The 26232-nt window shown below is 33.9% G+C and overlaps 1 protein-coding gene across 2 annotated transcripts in view; it reads left to right on the top strand.

The window, feature by feature from the left end:
• USP33 (ubiquitin specific peptidase 33) overlaps positions 1-26232 on the top strand; it is a 51976-nt gene that overhangs the window by 16354 nt on the left and 9390 nt on the right. The window contains exons 4-21 of one of the 2 annotated variants that reach the window (XM_045801975.2): positions 177-239; positions 1865-2017; positions 4712-4814; positions 5451-5520; positions 7905-8018; positions 11579-11657; positions 13110-13527; positions 15818-15958; positions 17232-17347; positions 18424-18596; positions 18721-18791; positions 19411-19444; positions 21573-21618; positions 22059-22239; positions 23106-23232; positions 23917-24086; positions 25185-25266; positions 25946-26054. In XM_045801975.2, coding sequence (XP_045657931.1) covers positions 177-239; positions 1865-2017; positions 4712-4814; positions 5451-5520; positions 7905-8018; positions 11579-11657; positions 13110-13527; positions 15818-15958; positions 17232-17347; positions 18424-18596; positions 18721-18791; positions 19411-19444; positions 21573-21618; positions 22059-22239; positions 23106-23232; positions 23917-24086; positions 25185-25266; positions 25946-26054 — 2250 coding nt within the window. Of the gene's footprint in view, positions 1-176; positions 240-1864; positions 2018-4711; positions 4815-5450; positions 5521-7904; positions 8019-11578; positions 11658-13109; positions 13528-15817; positions 15959-17231; positions 17348-18423; positions 18597-18696; positions 18792-19410; positions 19445-21572; positions 21619-22058; positions 22240-23105; positions 23233-23916; positions 24087-25184; positions 25267-25945; positions 26055-26232 lie in introns of both variants that reach the window. The other variant, XM_045801974.2, reaches the window with a different exon arrangement.

Genomic DNA, 26232 nt, shown 5'->3' with positions numbered 1-26232 from the left:
TAGAAATATTCTCATTTTATTCTTCTGTTGCTAATACCTTTTGGTTAAAATAACTGTGTAAAGTCACTTGGTCATTCAGTTAAAATGTGTGATCAGAACAATTGTAATTGCAATGTTATTGTACATTTTACACATTATAAAATGCCTTGTTTTTCTTTTTGTATAATTATTTATAGAATAGGTGTTCATATGTTGGCTGTGGTGAATCACAAGTAGATCACAGCACCATACACTCTCAGGTATGATATAGAAATTTTTTTCTATCTATTTGTATATTTATTTGCTTGCTTGCTTGCTTGCTTTTTAAGTTTTTATTTTAATTCCAGTTAACATATGGTGTTATATTAGTTTCAGGTGTACAATACAGTGATTCAACAATTCCATATATCTCACAATGTACAGAAAATTTTCAAGTAAGATCTTTTTTAAAGAGAGCCTGAAGGAAAAGGAAAGCAAATACAACATTATTTCAAGTTTCAGTTCAAAATTTTGCCCTTTTTCATATAAGAGCAGTTAAATCTTAGCTTACACTTTTTAAAAGGTGGGGAGGGAAATTGCTGAGGTCAATATTAGATTGAGGTTGTAATTAAGAGAGTAATGATTTAAGAAGTATGCCTCCTGATTTATGAAGATGTTAGTTGGAATTTTAGGAGATGTATAGATTGAAGCTAAGAGTGGCACGTGCCTCTGCTTGTGATGGGGCCTGGCTAACTTCAGGTCTCAACTCTTATTACCTTCTCCTGCACATCCTCTTAGCTGGAGTTCCCTTTCTACTTCACCCTGGTGGTTCGGTGCTCGTGTGTAATTCTGGCGTGCCTCTTTTATAGTATTAGGTAGAAATCCCATTCTAAACTGGAAGTTTCTTGAGAATGAACTGTCTCTTTCACATTGATATTTCTATAGCATCAGTTGTTCTCAGTCAGGGTTCCTCAAGAGAATTAATTAAGCCTGAATATCCCACAGCCTCAGGCATGATTATACATAAGTTACTTGTCTTTTGTTCATCTAAAATGGTAGTACTATGTATCATTTTTAGGAGAATTGAGAAAATAGTACTAAAATAATTTTCTATAGGGCACAAATTCTCTCACAGAACTCTACTTGAGAAAGGCTGAAGTTTTATATATCCAGGATGATGCATTTACTATTGCTTGAGCTGTCTTTTGCTTTAACTCATGTCTTTGGACTCATTGTTTTGCCACTCTGATCTTCTAGAATAGTTACTGTGCTTTTGTCAATTATTTTCTTGTGTTACACTTATTTGCTAACTGTAAAACAGAGTGTTACTCATGTGTTTGTCTTTATGCTGAACAGTGATACAAAAATGGCAATAGAATAATTTCTAGAGTAGGGTTAGATACTGTACTTTAGCAGTTTACCTGAAGAATGTGTTTTTGGTGTTCAGTTTTAACTCTCCTCTTTTGAGTATATTGTTATTCATCAAAGGCCAGCGTTTTATCTTACGTGATTTTTAAAAATTTATTTGTTTATTTGAGAGAGAGAGAGAGAGCGCGAGCGAACAAGGGGAGGGGCAGTGGGAGAGAGAAGCAGACTCCACTGAGTGCAGAGCCTGATGCGGGGCTTAATCTCACTTGAGACCATGACCTTAGCCAAAATCAAGATTTGGTCACTTAACCAACTGAGCCAGCCAGGCCACCCCTCTTATATGATTTTTTTTTTTACATTTATTTATTTTTTTAATAATCTCTACACCCAGCATGGGGGTTGAACTCATGACCCGAAGATTAAGGGTCCCATGCTCTTCCAACTGAGCCAGTTAGGTGCCCCCCTATATGAACTTTTGAAATGTTTTCAACTGTATCTAATTTTGGTTCCTCTTCTCTTCTCCTGTGAAATTATATAGGAGACAAAGCATTATCTAACTGTGAACCTTACCACTCTTCGAGTATGGTGTTATGCTTGCAGCAAAGAAGTATTTTTGGATAGGAAATTAGGAACTCAGCCTTCTTTGCCTCATGTAAGACCACTTCAGCAAACACAAGAAAACAGTGTCCAGGTAATAATCTAACTTTATTTAATTAAAATATCATACATTTTCAGGTAGTGATTTTAGAATTTGTCATGTAGTTGAAATTTAAAACAACTGCACCTAATTTGTACTTTAAAAATTTATGTAATATGCCTTTTTTTCTTGATTGAAACAGAGGCTGGCCTTAGTTCTTTTGTAGAATGATAGGTTATGGTAAGATTGAAGCCCACTGTCTGAAGATGGAAAAGCACCTGTTGAGTTTTTAAAACTTAAAAAAAAAACTGGTTTAAAAAATGTATCTTTTTCTAGCAATCTGGTTCTAGGAGAGGGGGCAGCCTTTCTTTGATAGGGAATTACAAATACTAATTCAGCTGCCTTTTCTTCATTTCTCTCCCCTCTCTACCCCCATTTATGTTACTAAGAACCTTTTACTAATTTATCAAAAACCAGATAGGATATCTTAAAACTTAGCATTGACCTTTGGTTCCAAAATATGTGTAGGCTTGCAAAGATTAATCACTTAATTTTGAGAATTTTCCAGTCATATAAAAACAGGAAAAAGGAAATGAAAAAATTAGAACAGTGGCTTCTAACTTTTTCTGCTCATTTGCTCTGTATGGTTTAGTTAACACATTAGTCAGTTTTTTCCTCGTGTATCATAAAAATCACGTTGTATTTTCTATACTTTTCTTACTTGATACTAACTCTTCTCTATTTTTCTTTTATATCTTTGTATCACATTTTGATAGTGGACATTTATGCTAATAAATTCACTTGCCATATACATTCTATAACTAAAATGATTAGGTTTTAGACAAGGTATAACGTGTTGCATTTCTAGTTTCACTGTTGAATGGCTCTAGTGGGTAAATCACCACATTACTAATACTGTTTCTCCCACTGATACTTATTTATCATTCAGAAATGTGTTTTTTGTCTTTTTCAAATGCCTTGATAGTTTGAAAGTAAATTTTCGTGAACACTCTTGCGTTATTAACAAAAATGTGGTAACTTAAAGTTTAATCACATAAGGAACTAATAACAATTTATAAGGGTAATACTCAAAGGTGGTTGAAAAAATAAGTGCAGATAGTTCACAAAAAAGAAACATACATAAAAGTACATTGACAAAATAATCATCCCTGACTAAAGAAGAGTAAGTTAAAATAGCTGTCTGTTGCCATTTCTGCCAGATTGCATACTCTTTTTTTGTTTTAAAGATTTATTATTTATCTTAAAAAGAGAGAGAACAAGCAGGAGGGCCAGAGGCAGAGGGAGAGAGAATCTCAAGCAGATTCCGTGCTGAGTGTGGAGCCCAATGCGGGGCTCGATCTCGTGACCATGAGAGCACGACCTGAGCCAAAACCAAGAGTCTGTAGCTCAACCTCCTGTCCCACCTAGGTGCCCTGAGGTTTCATACTCTTAATGTTGAATCTGGTGGAATAAATGTACTGATACTTTTCTGATGGCCTGTAAATAATTCTCTAGTGAGTTATATTTATAATACATAAAAGGCATGAATTTAACTTCATGCAATTTCCTGATTCCGTTGTTGAAGAAATTAGAAGAAAAAATGTTAGTCATACAAATTTTTTTAGTATTAAATTTATATGCTCTTTGAACCTAATTCGTTGGAACATTAATTATAAAATAATAATATTGGAAACCATTCAAATATCATTAATAAGATTTTTAAATAGAAATTTTTTCTGGGAGGTAAAATTTTAAATGATTTTTTTTAAGTCTCTGTACTTAAATATAACTAAGTAAGAATATGGGGCCAACTCAAATGTTCAGTATCTACAGATACCAGGAAAGTAAAATAAATGGATAAAGTGGGCAGGTATAAAAGTACATATGCATGCGTCGTAGAGGTAGGATAAGGCTGTAATAAGTTGGAGAAGCAGAGCACATGCTAAGTGCATGCTGCTCTTCAGTTTCCTCCTTTAACTGAGTGTTGCTAAATGGGTTCACTGTAGTTTGATCTTCTTCTTTTACAAGAGAACTTGTATAATCTGAGTTTTATGTGAGCTTTCTCAGTTTTTAAAAAAATTAGATCCAAGTTTTTCTTTTGTTAGGATTTGTCTCCTTTTTCTTTCTTTCTTTCTTTTTTTTTTAAGTATGGGCTGGCGTTTGACCAACAGATCAGTATTTATAACCTTTGAGTTAAGCCAATACTTGGAAACTAATTGTGAAATATTACTACTTAAAACAAGTGAACTATTTCATATGCACAAAAGGGTGCAAAATAAGTTGGTAGAAATATCAGGAGAGATTGTAGAAGTCTACAGTTAAGTTGGTGTGTTATGATAGACAAACTGAAGTATTTTTTTCCTGTAAAAAGTTAGAAAACTCTGAAAAGACAATGTAGGGTATTGCACTTAGATTTTTTTTTAGCCGTAATGTGATCTCACTGAATTGGATTGGAATTCACTGAATTCAGTTAATTGTGTTTAAATTCAGAAAAGTCACAAGTGGCTTTCTTACTCAGATACATATTTTAATATAGATAGAGTGACATGCTCTTACCTAGTGTGGATCCTTAATGCTTTCAAGATATAAATGTAAATTTTATTCTGATTAGTAATACCAGAGTTTGTTCTTAATAGTTTTAAAATAACATCTCTTAACTTTTAGACTGTAGATGTATATGAGATAAAATTAAAAAAAAAATCTAACATAAAGGATTTTTTCAAGTTGGCTGTCTTTTCTGTTATCAAGGATTTTAAAATACCCAGTAATACAACATTAAAAACTCCTCTGGTTGCTGTATTTGATGATTTGGACATAGAAGTGGAAGAAGAAGATGAACTTAAGGCAAGAGGTAAAATAATTCTCCTGTCACTCCTTTGTATGGCATTGCGTTTCTTTAGGAAACTATGGAATGTGAAATTTTCAAGCTCCAGAAGTGAAAGGGACTCTACAGATGTTGATGACCAAAAAAAAAATTTGGTCTTGTAAAATTGTATTTGCAAGGAAAGCAGACTGACAGCTTTGATCGATGCTTGGTTTCTCTGACATCACTTTACCAAAGCCCACAATTCTTAGTATAAACTATCTGTATATAATACAGTACAAGTTTTGTGTTTTGTCATTGATACAAGGGAATTTTAATTTTTTAAATGTGTATTTAAATAATTATCTGAAAATTAACACTTGTATAAGCCTGCAGTCTGAGTTGTTCAAGATGTTATTTTGTATTTCCATAATGTATTTTTTTAAAAATTTTTAATTTTTTGAGTAATCTCTACACCCATTGTGGGGTTCGAACTCAAAACCCCAAGATAAAGAGTCACATGCTCCACCAATTAAGCCAGCCAGGCACTTCTATTTTGTATTTTCTTAACATAGTTTGAGAACCATAATAAGTACCATATATAGTTACATATTCAGTAAACATTTATAAAATTAAGTCATTGCATTATTGAATGATGACATGATTTGTGATTTTTCTTAATAGGTCTTACAGGTTTGAAAAATATTGGAAATACTTGTTATATGAATGCAGCTTTGCAGGCTCTTTCTAATTGGTAAGTAGTGAAATTAATTTTGTTTTGTATAACTTTTTAAAGTCACTCTTTGAGGGGGAAAAAAAAATGAAGTCACTCTTTGAGCAGATGACCATGCTGCTAGTATATGGGCATACCACCCTGAACGTGTCTCATCTCATCTGATCTTGGAAGCTAAGCAGGTTGGGCCTGGTTAGTACTTGGATGGGAGGAAACCATGCTGCTGTAGTATGCTTAAAAAAAAAAAAAAAAAAAAAAAAGGATGAGTCAAGAGGAGAAAAGAAATACACATTGATAGTAATACAAGAAAGAATTAATAATTCTATTCAATTTCCCTAGCCACCAGGATCCCATAAATCCTTGGCTGTACTTCCCTCACCTCACCTCCTCAATGCATTCCTCTCCTTCCCTCTCACTTTCTGAAATGGTCCCATGTAGAAAATGATGTGGATTAACTAAAACTATGTAAATGTCCTGAAAAAGTTATTTTTTCTTTTTTGTTAAGTAATCTTTAAGGTAGAGTAGGCAAGAATCCAGGTTGGGACATAATCCGTTGTTGTCCCAGTGGGGTGGGGTTACTCTCTTATGGCTCTAGTTTCCTGAGACTGCTGGTTCTGGCTTAGACCCTAGGTAGTTAGTTGTGTGTCTTTGAGCAAGTTATTTGTTTTTACATCTAGAACCTGAGCTTGAACTGATTTCTCAAATCATTTTTAGTTTAGAGATGCTATGAAAATATTTTATACTTTTCTGTAGGTAGAAAAGTCAAAGTATTTAGATTTTCTTTTTTTCTTTTTTTCAGAGCAAGAGAGCACGCAAGCAGGGGTTGGGGGGTGGGGGAGTGGCAGAGGGAGAAAGAGAGAATCTCAAGCAGGCTCTATGCCCCAGTACGGAGCCTGATACGGTTTTGATCTCAGGGCCCTGAGATCATGACCTGAGCTGAAATCAAGAGTAGGACGGCTTAACCGACTGAGCCACCCAGGCACTCCAGATTTTCTTTTCTCTTAACGATAGGTTTACAGAGTAGGTAGGGGCAGCATGGAATGCTCTGTAGACATCTGTTAAGTCCATCTGGTCTAAGATGTAGTTTTAAGTCCAGTGTTTCTTGATTTTCTGTCTGGAAGATCTATCCATGATTGAAGAGGGTATTGAAGTCCCCTACTGTTACTGTATTGCTGTTAATTTCTCCCTTCAGATCTGTTAATACTTGCTTTGTATACTTAGCTGCCCCTCTGTTGGGTGCGTAAATATTTACAAATATTATCCTCTTGATGAATTGATCCCTTCATCATTTTATAATGCCCTTCTTTATATCTTGTTATAGCTTTGAGTTAAAGTCTGCTTTGTGTAATATAAGTATATAGCTATCCATTCTTTCTTTTTATTTCCACTTGCATGGAATATCTTTTTAGGATAGCCAGTTTGTTGCAGGTCAGGGTTTGGTCCTTTGTCCAGTCCAAATTTCTGTAACTAAATGAATAGATTAACAGAGGTTCCCTCCAGCTAATCACGCTCATAAAAGACAATATTGCCTTTTAAGTTGCTAACTTGAGCCACCAGATAGATAGTAGTACCACTTACTGAGATATAGAAGCTTGGAAGAAGAATAGATTCACTTGAAAGCTAAATTTTGATTGTGTTGAATTTGGGTATTTGATATAAATCTGGAGTTTATTTATTTATTTAAAGGTTTTATTTATTTATTTGACAGAGAGAGAGATAGCCAGCGAGAGAGGGAACACAGGCAGGGGGAGTGGGAGGGGAAGAAGCAGGCTCCCAGCAGAGGAGCCTGATGGGGGGCTCGATCCCAGAACGCCGGGATCACGCCCTGAGCTGAAGGCAGACGCGTAACAACTGAGCCACCCAGGTGCCCCTAAATCTGGAGTTTAGACGAGACATTTGACTTTCATAAATTTGTCTTTGGCCTGAGCATGAAAACTTAAGGTCACCCCAGGAAAAGAGTATGTAGAGAAGACAGGAAAAGTCATAGGATCAAGTGCTGAGGAATGTTGATATTTATATATCTGTTAAGAGCAGAAGAAACAATAAAGAGGGAAAAGAGTTGCCAGAGGTAAAGAAGAAAAGTAGAAAAATTCATCATTGTTCAAGAGAAGGATTGCTGAAGAATGAGGGGTAGGTTACCTGTAAATAAATGCTATTAAGAGAGAAGTGAAAGGTGTTGACTGGATCTGGCACCATTGATTCTGATGTGGTGGGGTCAGATTTGATTTGAATGGGTTGAACATGAATATGAAGAAGTGAAGTGAAGCTGTACAAGGAAGCAAAGTAATACTAGATATGTGGCTCTATGTGCTGCCAATTCATTGAATGCTTGGAAATCAGTCAGAATTAAGCTTTGATTCTACTTTAAAATTTTTCTTTCTTTCTTTTTTTTTTTTTTTAATTAGCCCACCTTTGACACAGTTTTTTCTTGATTGTGGAGGACTAGCTCGAACAGATAAGAAACCAGCCATTTGCAAAAGTTATCTCAAACTGATGACAGAACTGTGGCATAAAAGCAGGTATTCACTTAATGTATCTATTCTCTTTATTATATTTTTAAATGAATATCAAATATTAAAAGGATGCAGGTGCATGTATATAGAGCTGAAAAAAGTAGATTTGAGACAAATTTATTTTAGGGCATGTTAATATTTCAAACTGGACATCTAATGTTGAACTGCTAAAGCTGCTATTACTGACGCTTGAGTTTTAATGCAAGAGTAGGCATTCTGACAATGCTAAAATTAGACCATAGATACTTAAACACGAATGTTCTTTTTTCTCCTTATGTGTATTTGCTGTGAAGTCTAGCATTACAAGAATGATTGTTTGGTGTAATAATTTACTAATTTTGTTGTAGAGCTATTCGGAAAATTGCTTTTACCATTAGTCCTTTTATACATATTTACTTATTTATTTATTTATTTTTTAAAAATATTTATATATTAGACAGAGAGCACGAGCAGGGGGAGCAGCAGGCAGAGGGAGAGGGAGATGCGGGGCTTGATCCCAGGACTCTGGGATCAGGAACTGAGCCGAAGGCACACACTTAACTGACTGAGCCACCCAGGCACCCTAGTCCAGTTTTTTAGAAATTTTATTTATTTGAGAGAGAGAAAGAGTGAGAGTAAGAGTGGGGGGAGGGGCAGAGGGACAAGCAGACTCCCCGCTGAGTGAGGAGTCCCAAGTGGGGCTCAATTCCAGGACACCAAGATCATCATCTGAGCCAAAGTCAGACGCTTAATCAACTGAGCCTCTCAGGTGCCCCTTACCATGAGTCCTTTTTAAAGGTTTCTGAGACCTACTCCACCTTTCCTGTAAGAAAACAATCACCAAAGCTATCTTTTTTTTTAAAAAAACCTTGTAAGGGGTGCCACATGGTGGCTTAGTTGGTTAAGCATCTGCCCTCGGTTCAGGTCACAGTTGGGCTCCCCACTCCTTGGAAAGCCTGCTTCTCCCGCTCCCTCTGCATGCCACTCCCCTTCTTGTGCATGCGCACTCTCTCTCTTTCTCTGTCAAATAAATAAATAAAAATCTTTTAAAAAATAAAAAGTAAATAAAAAACCTTGTAAGACTTTGAGATCTTAATGATTTCAATGTAAAAATTTCATTAGTAAAGTTTTAACATTTTTATATTCCTAAGTGCTTCAGTTTTCTTCAAGATATGTGACCCCCTATGGAGAACATTTCTTAAGTGAAACAAAAATTGTTATTACTTTCATTTTAATGTGCTAGGAAAAGAGAATAGCTTTTCTTTCTTTTTTTTAATTGAAGTATAATTAACATAAAATTTATCTAGTTTCAAGTACATAACATATTGACTAGACAATTCTGTACATTACTTAATACTCACCATGGTAAGTATAGTCACCATCAGTCACCATTCAGTGTTATTACAATATTACTGACATATTCTCTATGCTTTACTTTTCACCCTGTGACTTATATATTTTATAACTTGACGTTCGTCCTCATAATCCCCTTTATCTATTTCACCCATCCCCCTCACCCCTCTGGCAACCACCAGTTTGTTCTCTGTATTTAAGAGACTTTTTTTGCTTGTTTTATTCATTTGTTTTGTTTCTTAGATTCCGCATATAAGTGAAATCATTTGGTGTTTGTCTTTCTCTGACTTATTTCGCTTAGCATAATACGCTCTAGGACCTTTCATAGTGTCCTATGAAAAAAGAATATATATATATATTATATAATATATAATATATATGTTAATATATATAATATATTATATAATATATATAAAAGAATAACTTTATTCTTTTTTATAACTGAATAAGTATTCCATTGTATATATGCCACATCTTTATCCGTTCATCTATGGATGGACATTGGGATTGCTTCCGTATCTTGGCTATTGTAAATAATGCTATATAGGGGTGCATATATCTTTTTGGATTCATGTTTTTATTTTCTTTGGATAAATACCCAGTAGTGGAATTACTGGACCATATGGTATTTCTATTTTTAATTTTTTGAGGAATCTTTATACTGTTTTCCAGAGTGGCTGCACCAGTTTACGCTCCTGCCTACAGTACACGAAGGTTCCCTTTTCTCCACATCTTTGCCAACACTTGTTCGTTCGTTCGTTCTTTCTTTCTTTCTTTTTCTTTCTTTCTTTTTTTTTTTTTGATACTAACCATTCTGATCAGCGTGAGGTGATATTTCCTTGTGGGTTTGATTTGCATTTCCCTGATGATTAGTGATGTTGAGCATCTTTTCATGTGTCTGTTGGCTCTCTGTATGTCTTGGAAAAATGTCTGTTCAGGTCCTCTACCCATCTTTTAGTCAGATTGTTTTTTTTTTTTTTTTTGTGGCGTTGAATTGTATAACTTCTTTATATATTTTTGGATATTAACCCCTTATTTGATATATCATTTGCAGATATCTTCTCCCACTTCCTAGGTTGCTTTTTTTGTTTTGTTGATGGTTTCCCTTTCTGTGTGCAAGCCTTTTATTTTAGTGTAGTCCCAATAGTTTATTTTTGCTTTGGTTTCCCTTGCCTGAGGAGACATATCCCTAAATACGTTGCTAAGGGCAATGTCTAAGAGATTATTGCCTATGTTTTCTTTTAGGCATTTCGTGGATTCAGGTCTTATATTTAGGTCTTATATCCACTTTGAATTTATTTTTTTTGTAAAAAATAGAGGATGATTTTAATGAGTTCTTTTGGGATATGAAGTAGATTCATTTATGTCTCTAACGTTAAAGAGCCAGAATCTTCCATTGTCATTTATCCCCATTGGGTGTTATCCAGTGCTGCTGCAGGCTCTAGTGTTTCTCATTTCCTTTCTGCGTAGCTAGAACTATCCCTTCACTGCTGTGTTTTAAGCTTCTTTGACCTGAGTCTGTACTTTTTATTTATTTATTTGACAGAGAGGCAGCGAGAGAGGGAACACAAGCAGAGGGAGTGGGAGAGGGAGAAGCAGGCTTCCCGCTGAGCAGGGAGCCCGATGTGGGGCTCGATCCCAGAATGCTGGGATCATGACCTGAGTTGAAGGCAGACGCTTGATGACTGAGCCACCCAGGCGCCCCTGAGCCACCCAGTCTCCCCCTGAGTCTGTACTTTAAACTTAATATTCCTGAAAGTTTACCAAACTTCAGAAGTGTCAGGACGGAATTCTAAAAGTGGATAAATCTCATAATTTGGCTGAATTTTCATTTTTGTTTTCATGGTTACTTGATGCTGGTTTTAAAATCTTATGTCAGCTATACTCAAATAAAAACATGGAATTCAGAAAAATCTTATATAGACAATGTACTGGGTACATTAATCTTAATTATTATCCCAGGAATTTTAAGTAATTAAAATTTTGTTTTAAGTAATTGTAAGTATTTTTGAAAAGTCGTAGTAGAGCATGATCATTTCATTAGGGTGGAGAGCAGTAAAATTTATCTTGAGTAGCATTAGTAAGCTGTTCTGGTGAGCCTATGAAACATAATACTGGGCAATTTTTAGTGATATTTTTTGGAAACACTTCAACAGCTTGAATTTTTGATTGCTAAATTTCTAAAGTAAAAAGTAAAATTCACAAATTTCTCATTAAAAATTTTTCTTACTCAGGCCAGGATCTGTTGTGCCTACTACTCTGTTTCAAGGAATTAAAACAGTAAATCCAACATTTCGGGGCTATTCTCAGCAGGTAAGTCTTCATTCTTTTTCATTTATAACATTAATCTTTAATAAGTTTGCAAAATGCCATTATGCATTATGCTTTTATGTTGTCATTTGTATTTCTTCCTTTATAATTTATTTGTCCATTGATTTAGGTCATCACTTCTTGTGTGTTTATTTACCAAGAATAATAACTGGTTGTCATATTTTTAGGATATATTTTTCCATCTTTCTCGTAATTTTGTATTTTTCTAGAAATTGTTAAATTTTGGGTTGGATAAATGGATAAATATGTCTCTTTTCTAGTGCTTATAGCTTCAAAATGTTACACATCTAAAGATAAGTTTTCACCTATATTTTATGCTATATTTTCAAAATATTTAATTCTCTACATCTGTCATTTATTTTGTATTGCAATCCAAATTTCATTTTTCACAGTTAACTAATTGTACCAAACTACAAATTTAAGAATTTTCTTATCTTATTTTTAAAATGTCTTCTTTATTAATTTTTATGCTTACATTAATATTTTATAGGGTCTGTTTCTGGGCTTTCTAATTCATTTCATTGACTTGTGTTTTTTTTTTGAAGTTGTACCAATGGCAGTTTCAACTATTGTAGCTTTATGTATTTTCCTTTAATGTTAACACCTGGCTATTTTTCTTTTTCAAAACAATACCTGTTCCTTTTTAATTTTTTCTGGTGCACGTTCCTTGATGACCAGATACTGATTTGGTAGATATGAGTTGGGTCTACTAATTTGTGTCTTCTTTTTTCTTTACTTTTTCCTTTTCTTTTCTTTTTTTTAATTGAAGTATAGTTGACACACAGTGTTGCATTTGTTTTAGGTGTACAGCGTAGTGATTCTACAATATTACACGTCATGCTATGCTCATCACAAGTGTAGCTGCCATTTATCACTGTACAACACTATTATGATACCATTGACAATATTCCCTGTGCTGTACCTTTCATCCCTGTAACTAGTTCATTACATAACTGCAGGCTTATACCGTCCACTCCCCCTCACCCATTTTGCATATCCCTGTAACCACAGATTTGTACTTTTAAGAAGTATTCCAAGTTGATCAAGGATTTTTCTTTGAGGTATAGTACAAGATTGGATGAAACTTTAACTTTAAGCCAAACTTATAAAATATTTGAGTTCAGGACATCTCTGAATTCTAATTGTCCTCTGAGGCAAATCCATATTTTCATTATGCCTTCTCCATTTTTTAAAAATGGCAGCAGTACTAAAAGCTGACCTCTAGGTCATCTTCAGTTTTTAGGTTACTTCTGTATTATTTACATAACTTTTTACAACTTAGTGCTTCCCATTCCTTCAGTGCCTGATATTTCCTCCTTAAAATGCTACACATTTAGAAATCAGTTGATAAGCACGTTTTGTATATTTTTTCTTAAGTTTCTATGTGCACATATTTTTAATGAAATGATAATCTCTCTGTTGCTTATATATTAGGATGCTCAAGAATTCCTTCGATGTTTGATGGATCTGCTTCATGAAGAATTAAAAGAACAGGTCATGGAAGTTGAGGAAGATCCTCAAACTATAACGACTGAAGAGACCATGGAAGAAGACAAGAGCCAATCAGATGTAGATTTTCAATCCTGTGAATCTTGTAGCAGCAGTGATAAAGCAGAAAATGAAAATGGTTCTAGGGGCTTTTCAGAAGATAATAACGAAACAACAATGTTGATTCAGGATGATGAGAACAATTCTGAAATGTCAAAAGATTGGCAAAAAGAGAAGATGTGCAATAAGATTAATAAAGTAAATTCTGAAGGAGAATTAGATAAAGATAGAGACTCTGTGTCTGAAACAGTCGACTTGAACAACCAGGAAACTGTTAAAGTGCAAATACACAGCAGAGCTTCAGGTGACAATTAATACTTTGAAAATGGTAGTGTTTCATTCGTAGACAGTGCATGCAAGTTAGCATATTTGTATTTAAGATTATATTTGTAATTTCACCATTTTCTGATTTTTTGGGGGGAAATCAGCATGGCATCTTTGTAAAATCAGAACACATTTCTAATTTACATGTTAATGTTCACAGTCTGTATTTAGCATAATAAAAATGGAACAGGCTGATTAGTAGCTATAGCTTAATATTTTGTGTGCAGTATATCACATTATATAATTCAGTTTGAAGAAAGGAGGAATTAAATAGTGGTTACTTTTAGGCCTCCAGCTAGTAGAGTTAGCAATATTTGCATGTGAGTGTTAAATTAATGTCATTTTATGCAGATTCTGTTGAGATCCTGGGGAAAAAGCAAAAAAACCTAAATTGCAATTTTGTAATCTCACACACTTTTCAATTTAGATTGCTGTCGTTGGAGTCCTATCAGCGACAAAATATTTGACATCGGTTTTGATGTAGGAGTTTAACTATAATGAATCCTGTTGTGATAGATTATATCATAATACTAGTCAGTGTTCTTTAGAAAAGAGCAAGTGGCCAGATGAAAGATAATTGAGTTGGGTTGCTTTGCATTTTACTTTCATTTCTTCAAGAGTTAATTTATCTGGCTTAATGTGGTCTTTATTTAGTTTTTTTTTTTTTAAAGATTTTCTTTATTCATTTAAGAGAGAGACAGAGCACAAGCAGGGGGAGAGGCAGAGGGAGAGGGAGAAGCAGACTCCCTGCTGAGCAAGGAGCCTGACGTGGGGCTCAATCCCAGGACCTGGAGATCATGACCTGAGCCGAAGGCAGACATTCAACCATCTGAGCCACCCAGGCGCCCTTGGTCTTTAGTTTTTTAAAGTGCATAAAAAAAAACCATCAGAAGTTTAAATTCTCTGATCTTAAAATAAGTGGCAGACAAGTAATATAAAAAGGTTTATCTTCTGTAATTTCTAGTGAATGAAACTACTAAACAATTTATTAGGTACTGAATGAACCCAAATTCCTTCTTGAGGAAAAGGATATTTCCTTGAGTAGGGGAATACTAGTGGTTCACCTGTGTGCAGTGCATAAATGCATTCTAGTCAGGAAAACATGTTAAGCTCCTTAATTATAGTGGCCTTATATTTAGAAGTTTAGATGTGTTTAGAAGTCATTTAGTCAATAAATCCATGAAACGGCAGTATTGAAAGACTTAGCCTAGGCTGCTGTAGCCTGCTGTTCAGCCTTCCTTGTCAAAAGCCTTTGATTAAGCCTGATTAAGGAACATAGTGGCTCTTTATTGTTCTGTAGCGAACTTGTTCTTATACGTAGTGACTAATTGAGGACCTAGATCAGGGATCTGAGCTTTTATGTTTCACAAACACCTGATTTAAAAATATGACACAGACCATATATGGCATGCAAAACCTAAAATATTTATTACCAGGTCCTTTACAGGAAACATTTGCCAATCCCTGTTCTTGATGATACTAACTTTATTCTCTTCAGGAAGTCCTAGAGTGGGTCTCCTACCCTTTCTTCCTCCAGTATTAAGTAGTCCTTTTTTAGTCATGGTTGAAATCATGAGAAATGCCCTATGTGAGAGTAATAAAAGTCACTTATTTTGCCTTATCTGGAAAAATCACTGAAGTCATTCTGTTTTAGGATCTTTTATGAACAGTTCCCTTTTCCTCTTAAATACTAATTGAGCCCAGTTCCTTGTCCTGTAATCTGTGTTATATACTAGGATTCCAACAGCTCAAGATAGCTGTCATGAAGCTTTTATTTTCCTGATTCATAATTTCCTTCTAAAAAAGGCCCTTTCCTGATAAAGGAATGTATTTCCTTTTATCACAGTAGGAATAAAATAATTTGTTCTTACTTTATGCCTCAATTTTTTAGATTTTGATTTTAATGTTAGTTTGAGAGAATGACCTTCTTTTCTCCTACATGGTTTTAAAGTTTTTTACAAACTGTCACAAATATTAAAAAATACTAAATGAGAACAAATACAATCCTCTTTGGCTTTATGTTTCCACTGCTCACTTCCTGAATTGCCTACAGTAGTAATGTGTTACAAGCATTATTTGGATTCCTAGGTGGAAAATCACTGTTATTTTGCTTAGTGAGGACTTTGTCTATCAAATATTTCACTTGACATTTATTAATGTAAATTGTGTTCAAAATCTCAAATGAAGAAACCTTTAAATTAATTACTATTATTTGATAAGTGGGATTATTTTACTATTTGAGATAATAATACAAATTTTAAATATTACAGAATATATTACTGATGTCCATTTGAATGACCTGTCTACATCACAGATCCTCCCATCAAATGAAGGTGTTAATCCACGTTTATCAGCAAGCCCTCCTAAATCAGGCAATTTGTGGCCAGGATTGGCACCCACACACAAAAAAGGTAGAAGTTTCAGTTACTCAGATTCCTTTGCTTTGATAATTTAAAGTGTTAATTATGAAATATCATTCAGTACTTTTAAAATTGACAGCATAATTTTGTACAACCATGATTTGAAATTTTTGTGTGTGTGTGGCACAAATTTACATAGAGTAGAATTCACTCTTTTGGTGTAGAATTCTGAATTTTAACACATGCGTAGATTCTTGTTACCACCACCACAAACAGAATATAGAGGAGTTTTAACACCCCCAAAGGATTTCTTTATATTACCTTTTGTAATCAGATCTTCCCCCTCCCCAAACCCTGGCCCTTTTGATCTGTTCTCTATTACTATTGTTTTGTTTTTTCCAGAATGTCATATAAATGGAATCATTTATATGCATAGTCTTTTGAAACAGGCATATTTCACTTAGTGTAATGCATTTGAGATATAGTCCTATTGCATGTCTGAAGAGTTCCTTTTTATTTCGGAGTAGTATTTCATTGTATGACTATACTGCTGTTTATTCATTCAATGCTGAAGAACATTTGAATTGTTTCCAGTTTTCGGCAATTATGAATAATGCTATAAACATTTGTGTACAGGTTTCTGTGTGAATGTAAGTTTGTCTAGAGTAAACACCCAGAAATGGCGTTATTGGTTTTACATTGCTTAATGTTATATGAAATTGTTTTCCAGAATAGCTGTATAATTTTGCATTCCCACTTGGCTGTGTATGAGAATTCCAGTTATTATACAATGTAAAACTCTAAAACTCTTGGGAAAAAACATAAGGAGGAGGAAGTCTTTATGACCTCATGTTAGACAAAAAGTTTTTTAAAGAAATCAAAAGCAATATCCATAAAAGAAAAAATTAAAAATTTTCTTAGCAAGGGACCCTATTAAGGGATTGAAAAGATAAGATTGGGAGAAAATACTTGTAAATCACATAGCTGACAAAGGACTTGTGTCCAGAATTTATTTTAAAAACTCTCAAAACTTAATTATAGAATCCTTTCTTCAAATAAGGCCTTACTTGGATGCAAAAACAAATTAGTAAAAGCAAAATTATTCTGATTGAAGTCAACCTTGAGGAGACTAAACACCTCCTATTTCATCTTGGTTTCTCCTAGGAATTTTTTTTTTTTTTTTTGTAAGTAATTCTCTTGAATGGTGTTTGGACGAAATTTCATTAGCATAGTAAATTTTATTGTTAAGGATTCCAGAGAAAAATGCTAAAGGAACTACCTTGATTTTTTAAAAAAATGTTCTATACTTGTTTTTCAATCCTAGCTCAATCTGCATCATCTCCAAAGAGAAAAAAACAGCATAAGAAATACCGAAGTGTTATTTCAGACATATTTGATGGAACAATTATTAGTTCAGTGCAGTGTCTGACTTGTGACAGGGTGAGTATGACGGAATTATAATATACAGGGAATTTCTGTCAAATGCTCTTTAAAACAAAACAAAAACCTGACAAATGGAATGAAAAGTTTAATTTTTTCTCCTTGCTGCTGAGGGTTATACATGTATTTCTTGTGTTTACAGCAGTATGAATTGATTCTAGGAGTAGAATTTGTTTTTTGGAAGTAATAGCAGCATCATTTTGAAAGGATGGGTCTTGACCTGTCGTTGGACACGCATGCATTAGCAGCAAGAATTAATTCAGTTTTTTATCTTTGGTCACATATAAAGGTGCTGTGTTGCTCAGCAACAGTAAATGATAACACATGCATATTCTCCCAAGGCTGGCAAAATTAATATGCTGGGAAACTGTTGCTAGTCACAGGCACAAGGCTGTGAATGTATCTTCTACATTTGGTGCTGTGGCTTGTAAGTATTTTCTTATGTTAAGATTAGGGCTCAGATAATAAAGGTAGTGTCAGATTCATATACACGAGCATAAATTAAAATCATGAGTTTTTTAATCATATCTAAATCTCAGAATTAAGGAATATAAAATGACTTCTCTCGAAAAAAACTCAAAAATAAGTTTTCAATTATTGTATTAGGCTCTTAAGTCAAATCTTAAGGGCTTTCAATAGGATCATTTTAATGTAGGCTATTTGGGTACCAGATATTTAAATGAAATCATTCTGAAATGTTTTCAGCTACTAAAAAATTACATGACAGGTTTTATGTCTTCTTTAAAAAACATTTAAAAACTATTACGGAGGTCATTTCCAAAAATAAATGCAGCAGTAGTGCTAAGAGTTTGGTACTGAGTCTATAGTGTCTGGTTGTACTTCTTTATGCTACTGTGTCCTCAACTGATGGGGATGTTGGTAGTTACCTCATAAGGTTTCTGCGAAGCTTAAATTTAGAACAGCACCTGGTTCAGAGCAAGTATTTTTGCTGTTGCCACTTCTGTTATGATTTTTTCATTTTTTGCTTTTAAATTGCTTTGTGCATTTGAGATTTGTTCTTATAAATGTTTGTGTTGGATTATTTTCATTCCATTTTAAACACGAAACAATTTTAGGTGTCTGTAACCCTCGAGACCTTTCAAGATCTGTCCTTGCCAATTCCTGGCAAGGAAGACCTTGCTAAGCTGCATTCATCCAGTCACCCAACTTCTATAGTCAAAGCAGGATCATGTGGCGAAGCATATGCTCCACAAGGGTGGATAGCTTTTTTCATGGAATATGTGAAGAGGTATGTATGTATTTTCTTTGCATTAATTGATTGTTAAAACTGCTGTTTCTGCTGTACTGGCAGAACACTTGCTTTTTTCTTTCTGTCAATAATGTTTCAGGTTTGTTGTCTCATGTGTTCCTAGCTGGTTTTGGGGTCCAATAGTAACCTTGCAAGATTGTCTTGCTGCCTTCTTCGCCAGAGATGAACTAAAAGGTAAATATGAAACAGTTTTCAACTATGGCTAAATCGTTGTGAGTGATCTAAGATACTAGTGGAACTAAATATAAAATGTTTTTATAAAAGCTAAGTTTTAAGGTGGCTTAAGTAGTACTTGCCCATATCAGCATGGTTGCCAGTACCTATCATGGTAATATAAGTAACATCAATCATATCCTGAAATAATTTATACAGATTTCTGCAGTATAAGACATTATGGTAAGTGAGGTGTCTTAAACCTGCTCTGGGATTCAAAGAAGGGAAAATTCAACCTATATAAAAGAGTTGTATATGTGGAGTACTCGGAGTTCCTCCACAATGTTTAAGTTATTCCACTGTTTTTGTGTGTTCGTCACCTTGCTGGGATACATAACAGGCAGTCAGTAAAGTTTATTGAGTGAGTAAATGGAAAGGATATTATTTGAGATAGTCCTTCAAGGTTGAAAAGAGAGAGAGGTGAGGGTATTTTAGGCAAGGTAAACGTCATGAGCTGACTCTTGAGCAGAGACTAAAAAATGTGAGCCTTGTGTTCCTGTGCTGCAGAATCATCATATTGCAGAACCAAAAGAAAATAACTTTATTTTGAGAGGAATGACCAGATCTGTTCTATTTCCAGGTGACAATATGTACAGTTGTGAAAAATGCAAAAAGTAAGTGTCATTGACAGTGTTTTGAATAGCATGTTTTGTATTATAAATGGTATTTTTCTTGTTCATTTGAATTAGGTATGTGAAGCTAGGTTTGCATCTTATTTAGAAAAATAAAGGCTAGTAAACTTTGTCCTAGTTAAAATAAAGAGATAGGTTGTTTTATAAAACAAATTTGAGGTAAAAGTTTGATAAATTTAATAGGCTTATCTGAGATATGAAAGTTTATATATATTTTGAGATAAAATAAGTATGTAATTTTACATAAAACATTTTCTAAATATGGTATAAAAGATATACAAGGATGTGTAACATTCATTTTCATTATATAAGTTTTGCTGTCATAAATAAGGCAGTGTTCTCTTCTGAGTTACCACGTTAACAGACTAAATTCAGGAAGTCAGAGTGGCTATAAAGGTACATAGTTTCAAATCTGTAGAAAATTCAGAATCGTTATACCAACTTTGATGTTACCTGTTGTATGATGGCAGAATAGAAAGTTAAGAAAAGTATGGTATTATTTCTGTCTTTTAAATGTCTTGTAATAAATTCAAGCTTTTAAGACTTCTTGGTGTTAAGTTAGAAAAGTAATTGGAGAATTGAAGGCAGATATATTTTTGCAAACTGGGAAATTTTTCTGAATCTCTGTTATAGAAGAATAATGGTGTCCTAATAAGAACTAGAACCTTCATAATAACAAACATCTGGCTGTTTAGCAGTAACTCCAGGGGAATGTTGATCTGTAACTGTTGGTTCTCCTGACAAAAAGGAATGGTACATTGTTTGGTCAATAAGGATGAAAAGCTGCTTTGTACTTTCTACAAGAAAAAAACCACCTCTAATGAATTGGGAAGTATTTATTAGTTTGTCCTGGAAGCTGTAGCTAATAGCTGAAGAGGGAGTTGGCCTGGAGGGGGAACTTTCCTTGAAAGCATTAACTAGGAAAAAGATAATAGTGAAGATGGAAAAGAACCTTGCATCTGCCCCAAATCCAAAGTAGGTATCTGTCAAGTGTACATTAATACTGCTTATTAATAATAACCACCCTTGAACTCAATGTATGTGTTTCCACATTTAAGAATAAAGATTATATTGCCAAAGTGGGAGTGATGAATAGGCAAAATGGGTGAAGAGGGTCAAAAGGTACAAATTTCCAGTTATAATTTAAGTCATGGAGATGTAATGTGCACCATAGTGACTATAGGTAATAATACTGTATTTCATATTTGAAAGTTTCTAAGAGAGTAGATCTTAAAAGTTTTTGTTCATTACAAGAAAAGAAAAAAAATTGTGACTATATATGGTGATGGTTGTTAATTAAAATTATTGTAGTGATCATTTTGCAATGTATACGAATATTGAATTATTATATTGTACACTTGAAACTAACACAGTGTTTCATGTCAATTATACCTCAATTAAAAAATAATAAAATTAGAAGAATAAAGGTTATATATACAAAAAAAAAAAAGAATAAAAGTTACAGGGGTGCCCAGCTGGCTCAGTTGGTGGAACTTGTGACTCTTGATCTCGGGGTTGTGAGTTCGAGCCCCATATTGGGTGTAGAGATTACTTAAAACAACAGCAATAAAAACTAAAAAAAAAAAAAAAAAGTTGTAATATATTGAGCTGATCAATTCTATAAAATTGGGATTTTATTTTACCCAGTTTTACTTGATATCTGCATGTTATAAAGGCATAGCCAGGCCATAACACTAGCACATTTGTTTGAAAAAATAATTTTCATCAAAGAATTACCAATGCCCTAAATTTTTATTACTGATATCTTACTTTAAATATTTTTTAAAAACATGAGGGACTCCGATATTTCATTAGTATATATTTTTAAATTGGTTGCATATAATTCAGCAGTGAGCGTTTTTTGTCCCTGTGTTTTCTAAAAGATTTTGCTGTATATTTAAAAATACTAATGGTGCCTGAGTCGCTCAGTCAGTAGAGTGTCTGCTTCTTGATCTCAGCTCAGGTCTTGATCTCGGGTCATGAGTTCAGGTCCTGAGTTGGGCTCCACACTGGGCATGGAGCCTACTTAAAAAATTAAAAATACTAAAGCTTTTGTAGATTCATATGGTAAACAGGTTTACTTAATTTTGTTTTCTTTTTTCCTCTCCAGGTTAAGGAATGGAGTAAAGTTTTGTAAAGTACAAAAATTTCCTGAGGTATGGACTTTATTGTAATTAAGTTTATTTTATGTCGTAGGAACATAAAACAGTAACATAATACCATGTAGCATAGCTGAAGAATGGAGTGGTTCTATTGACCAGTTGCTGTGTTTATATACCCTATTAGGATTATCCATTTTTAAGGTACTGAGGTGGATAACAAATAAGTGCCCTTATCTGTAAAACTGTGTTGAATGTAGTTTAATCAGACATTGTAGGATCTCGAAGGTTATAAAATATAAAAATAGAAAAACTAGTAGCTGTGAACTTATTAAGAAGTACCAGGTTTCACCATTTCTACATTGTAATGTCTCTGGAATCAGGTTATAATTGCAGGGTAATATTTAACTTTGACACTTAATTCAATATCTATATTTAATAGACTCCTTTGTCTAACATACAAAACAACAGAATTTTAAATAATCTTTCTCCTTTAGATTTTATGCATCCATCTTAAAAGATTCAGACATGAACTGATGTTTTCCACCAAAATCAGTACCCATGTTTCATTTCCGCTGGAAGGTCTGGATCTTCAGCCATTTCTTGCTAAAGATAGTCCAGTTCAGATTGTTACCTATGATCTTCTGTCAGTCATTTGTCATCATGGAACTGCAAGTAGTAAGTATATAGGTTTGACATATATTTAGATAAAAAAAATAAACAACCATCTGAATTGATCTCTTAAGAAAGACTTGATTAAATAAAAAAAATGTTAAAATGATATTTTTAATTTTTATTTTATTTTGGTTGTTAAAGATATGGCAGAAAAGTTTAGGAAATTCAATAATTTTCCTATGAAGTTTGAAATACTGGAAGTTACATTTGGTATAAAATTTAATAAGGACTTTAATGTCATTTTTACACTTTTTTTAAGATTATATTTTTCATTTCAAGTGGTGGTGGTGAGGATACATACTGGAAAAAAGTATGAGTATAGTTCTTGCTATATCTCAGTCTCTGCTAGGAACTGAGGATTCAAAAAGTGCTTTAATTCTTGGGGCACCCGAGTGGCTCAGTCGGTTGGTGTCTGATTTCGGCTCAGGTCATGATCTTAGGGTCCTGGAATTGAGGTGTTTGCCCCCCGCCCCCACTTTGGGCTCCCCACTCAGCGGGGAGTCTCCTTGTCTTTCTCCCTCTGCCCCTCCCCCTGCTTTCTTTTTCTCTCAAATAAATAAATAATCTTTTTTTAAAAAAGTACTTTTAATTCTTTTTTTTGTTTGTTTTTAAAGATTTTATTTATTTATTCGACAGGGAGAGACAGCCAGCGAGAGAGGGAACACAAGCAGGGGGAGTGGGAGAGGAAGAAGCAGGCTCATAGCGGAAGAGCCTGATGTGGGACTCGATCCCGTAACGCCGGGATCACGCCCTGAGCCGAAGGCAGACGATTAACCGCTGTGCCACCCAGGCGCCCCTAAAAAGTACTTTAATTCTTATGTTAATTTTGTATTACTGAAATTATTTAAATTTTTTCAATTCAAATTCAGGTGGACACTATATTGCCTACTGCCGAAACAATTTAAATAATCTCTGGTATGAATTTGATGATCAAAGTGTCACTGAAGTTTCAGAATCTACTGTACAAAATGCAGAAGCTTATGTTCTTTTCTATAGGTAAGGAAGTAATTCTCATGGATAGGCTATTTTGACAAATATGGAAGAACGTCTTGCTTTGGGGTTATAACTTCTAAGACTCTCAAAATGTATTGCTGAGTAAAGATTAGAAATTGTTTTATTCTCATTTCATTTTGTGAGTAAAGTGAAAGGTTGTGTGCAGAATGATCTTTTCTTAGGAAGATGTTAAATCATTTAGTTGAAGGTCAAAGGAATAGCTTTTGTTTTAGGAAGATAGGTTTTGATAAATTAGGCACTGATGGTAGGAATTAAATACCAAATTTTCTCCTAAAATAGCTAATAAAGGAGGTATTACTATCAAAATGGATCTCTGATATTTTTCAGTATCTTGTAAAAGGTTAAATACTAGCTACTGAAAGAAGAAAACATTATTTAGATTGATCTTATTGACAAACATTTGAATGCCTACTGTGTGCCAGTGGTTAGGTGGATTATCAGTAGTTACGATAGAAGTGTTGATAGTATAGTAGTTATGATATAAATTGTTGCCCTTTAGGGGTATATAATGTAGTTGGGGGGGTGATATAAAGTACATTTCTCTTGAATAAGCCCCAAGCCTAGTAAGATTCATGGTATTACTGTGTGTGCTAAGAGGAAAAATCCATTTACTAGTGTGATGGAGTAAAATGCATGTTAAGTTTAACGAATCATTGTCCTTAACAGGAAAAGTAGTGAAGAGGCACAAAAAGAGAGACGAAGGATATCAAATTTATTGAACATAATGGAGCCAAGTCTCCTTCAGTTTTATATTTCTCGACAGTGGCTAAATAAATTTAAGACCTTTGCTGAACCTGGCCCTATTTCAAATAACGATTTTCTCTGTATTCATGGAGGTAAGAAATTTTGTAACGAAAAGTAGTGGTAGGGGTTTGCTGTTAAATAATTTACAAATTAGGAAGAGCCAGAAGTTTTCCTCTTCCACTTCTCATTTCTTCATCTGCAGTCTAACTTAAATGTGTTTAATTTTCTAGTTCCAGAAATTGGCTTTTTCTTCGATTTACAGGCCATCTGTAGCCTCTTCATAGAAGAGATGATTGTTGAGAACCTGTTCCAAACCCTGTGCTAGACCCTGAGAATACCAAGGATACTATTTCTGTTCTCTAAACTCTAATTTCATAGTAGAGGCAGAGATAGATGCAGCCAGTTATGGTACAGTGAGCACTTCTATTACACATTATTTTTTTCGGCTGAGAGGCATTCAGCTCCCAGATAGATCCATGATTCTTATCCCTTTTGTCTAAATTAATAGGTGGCTCTTTTCCTAAGTAATGTATTTGGAATTTAACAAAAAAAGCCTCTTACACTTACTTGCTATATATAACTTAAGCCTTTGTGATCGGCTACGTTTGTGTTTGTACCCATGATAAATGTGACTCCTTGATTAAATTTCATTGGTTGAAGACTTAATATTCTTGTTAATTAACTATTTTTGTAGTGAAACCGCAAGAGATAGTAGGAATATCCTCTAGTGGATATAGAAACCTAAACCTTGAAAGGGAAGGTTTCGGTATGTGAATTTATCTCTTATTATTTCCCCAAGTGAACTACTATTTCCCCATAAAGTTTTAATGGTATTTATCTTTGACTGCCTTTTATTATAGTTAGGTATATAAGTGCCTTGTTCCTTTTGCTAGCTCAAGCTCTATGAAGGAAAGATTGTCTCTTATTTTTCTTTGATTTCTCTGAATATATAGCCAAGGTTTAGTAAAGATTTACATTAAGTTACTTGAAGATCTTGGTTAGCTGATTTTTCTCTACTTCAAGAAATATGTTCATTTTTAGGAACATAATCACCAGAAATGCTTATACTTAAATTTTAAGAACAATGATTTAAAAATGCCAGTGATTAAATCAGTTTAAAAAGGAGTTTAACTTTTGAAAGTTGTATAAAGGAATTTAAGAATGAGACACACCCATCTGAACTTTTTTAGGTGTTCCTCCACGAAAAGCTGGTTATATTGAAGACCTGGTTTTGATGCTGCCTCAGAACATTTGGGATAACCTATATAGCAGGTTTGTTTTTTAAATCAGACAATATGGTATTGTGAAAATCAGTTGGTGAAACTATTTAAAAGGGAATTGTATTATTTCACATATGCTCCTTGTGCCTTATGTTGCTTATGTAGGAAATCCTCTGTTTTCCATCATTTTTCATTCTGAAATTTGAATAGAAAGACTTTGTAGTTAATGTGATGCTAGTCTAGATAATGTAATTCTAATTATCTATATCTGTAAAAGCATATGGTGATATTTAACTCTGAAATTTTAAAGTTTTAAATTTTATTTTAAAGCATTTCATATATAATTTCCTTACTATATTTACTTAGTTACATACTGAAGAGAAAGCCTCCTTCTGATTAAAATTTGATTAAGACTATGGCTGCATTGAACTAAGATTTATGTTGTATTGTAATTTGTTGTTGACTCTAACATATTTGGTAGCAGAAATACCCATAAGGGAAAGTTAAAATACAAAGATGGTTAGTCAATAAATTGAGTCATTGACCGATAAACATAAAATCAAGTTGTTAAAATCATACGATTTTTACATTAGTTTAATTATGACTGAGAGTTTTACTGTGGGGATGTATTCTTTACTAGGGATTTAACCACTAACTCAGTTGGAGACAAATTTCCTAGAACATCCACTTTCTTCAACATTATCATAATTATTAAATTCTTCATGCTGTAGGTATGGAGGAGGACCAGCTGTCAACCATCTGTACATTTGTCACACTTGCCAAATTGAGGCAGAGAAAATTGAAAAAAGAAGAAAAACTGAATTGGAAATTTTTATTCGGGTAAAAGTGATGCTTTTTGAATTGTAAATGTGATCTAGGATAAAGAACTGACAATTAGTAGAACTATTACATTAACTATATTATATTAATGAAATGATTAGATGGAAGAGTCGTAATAGATTTTAAGTGTTCTGGGTGTATAACAGTGAGAGACAGGTCACTGAAATTCTAGTGAGTT

The sequence above is a fragment of the Ursus americanus genome, chromosome 12 (genome assembly GCF_024610735.1).
Source record: "Ursus americanus isolate L20-20 chromosome 12, mUrsAme1.1.p, whole genome shotgun sequence".
NCBI classification, from domain to species: domain Eukaryota; kingdom Metazoa; phylum Chordata; class Mammalia; order Carnivora; family Ursidae; genus Ursus; species Ursus americanus.
The sequence above is the reverse complement of the archived record's forward strand: the minus strand, read 5'-3'. Positions and strand labels throughout refer to the sequence as shown.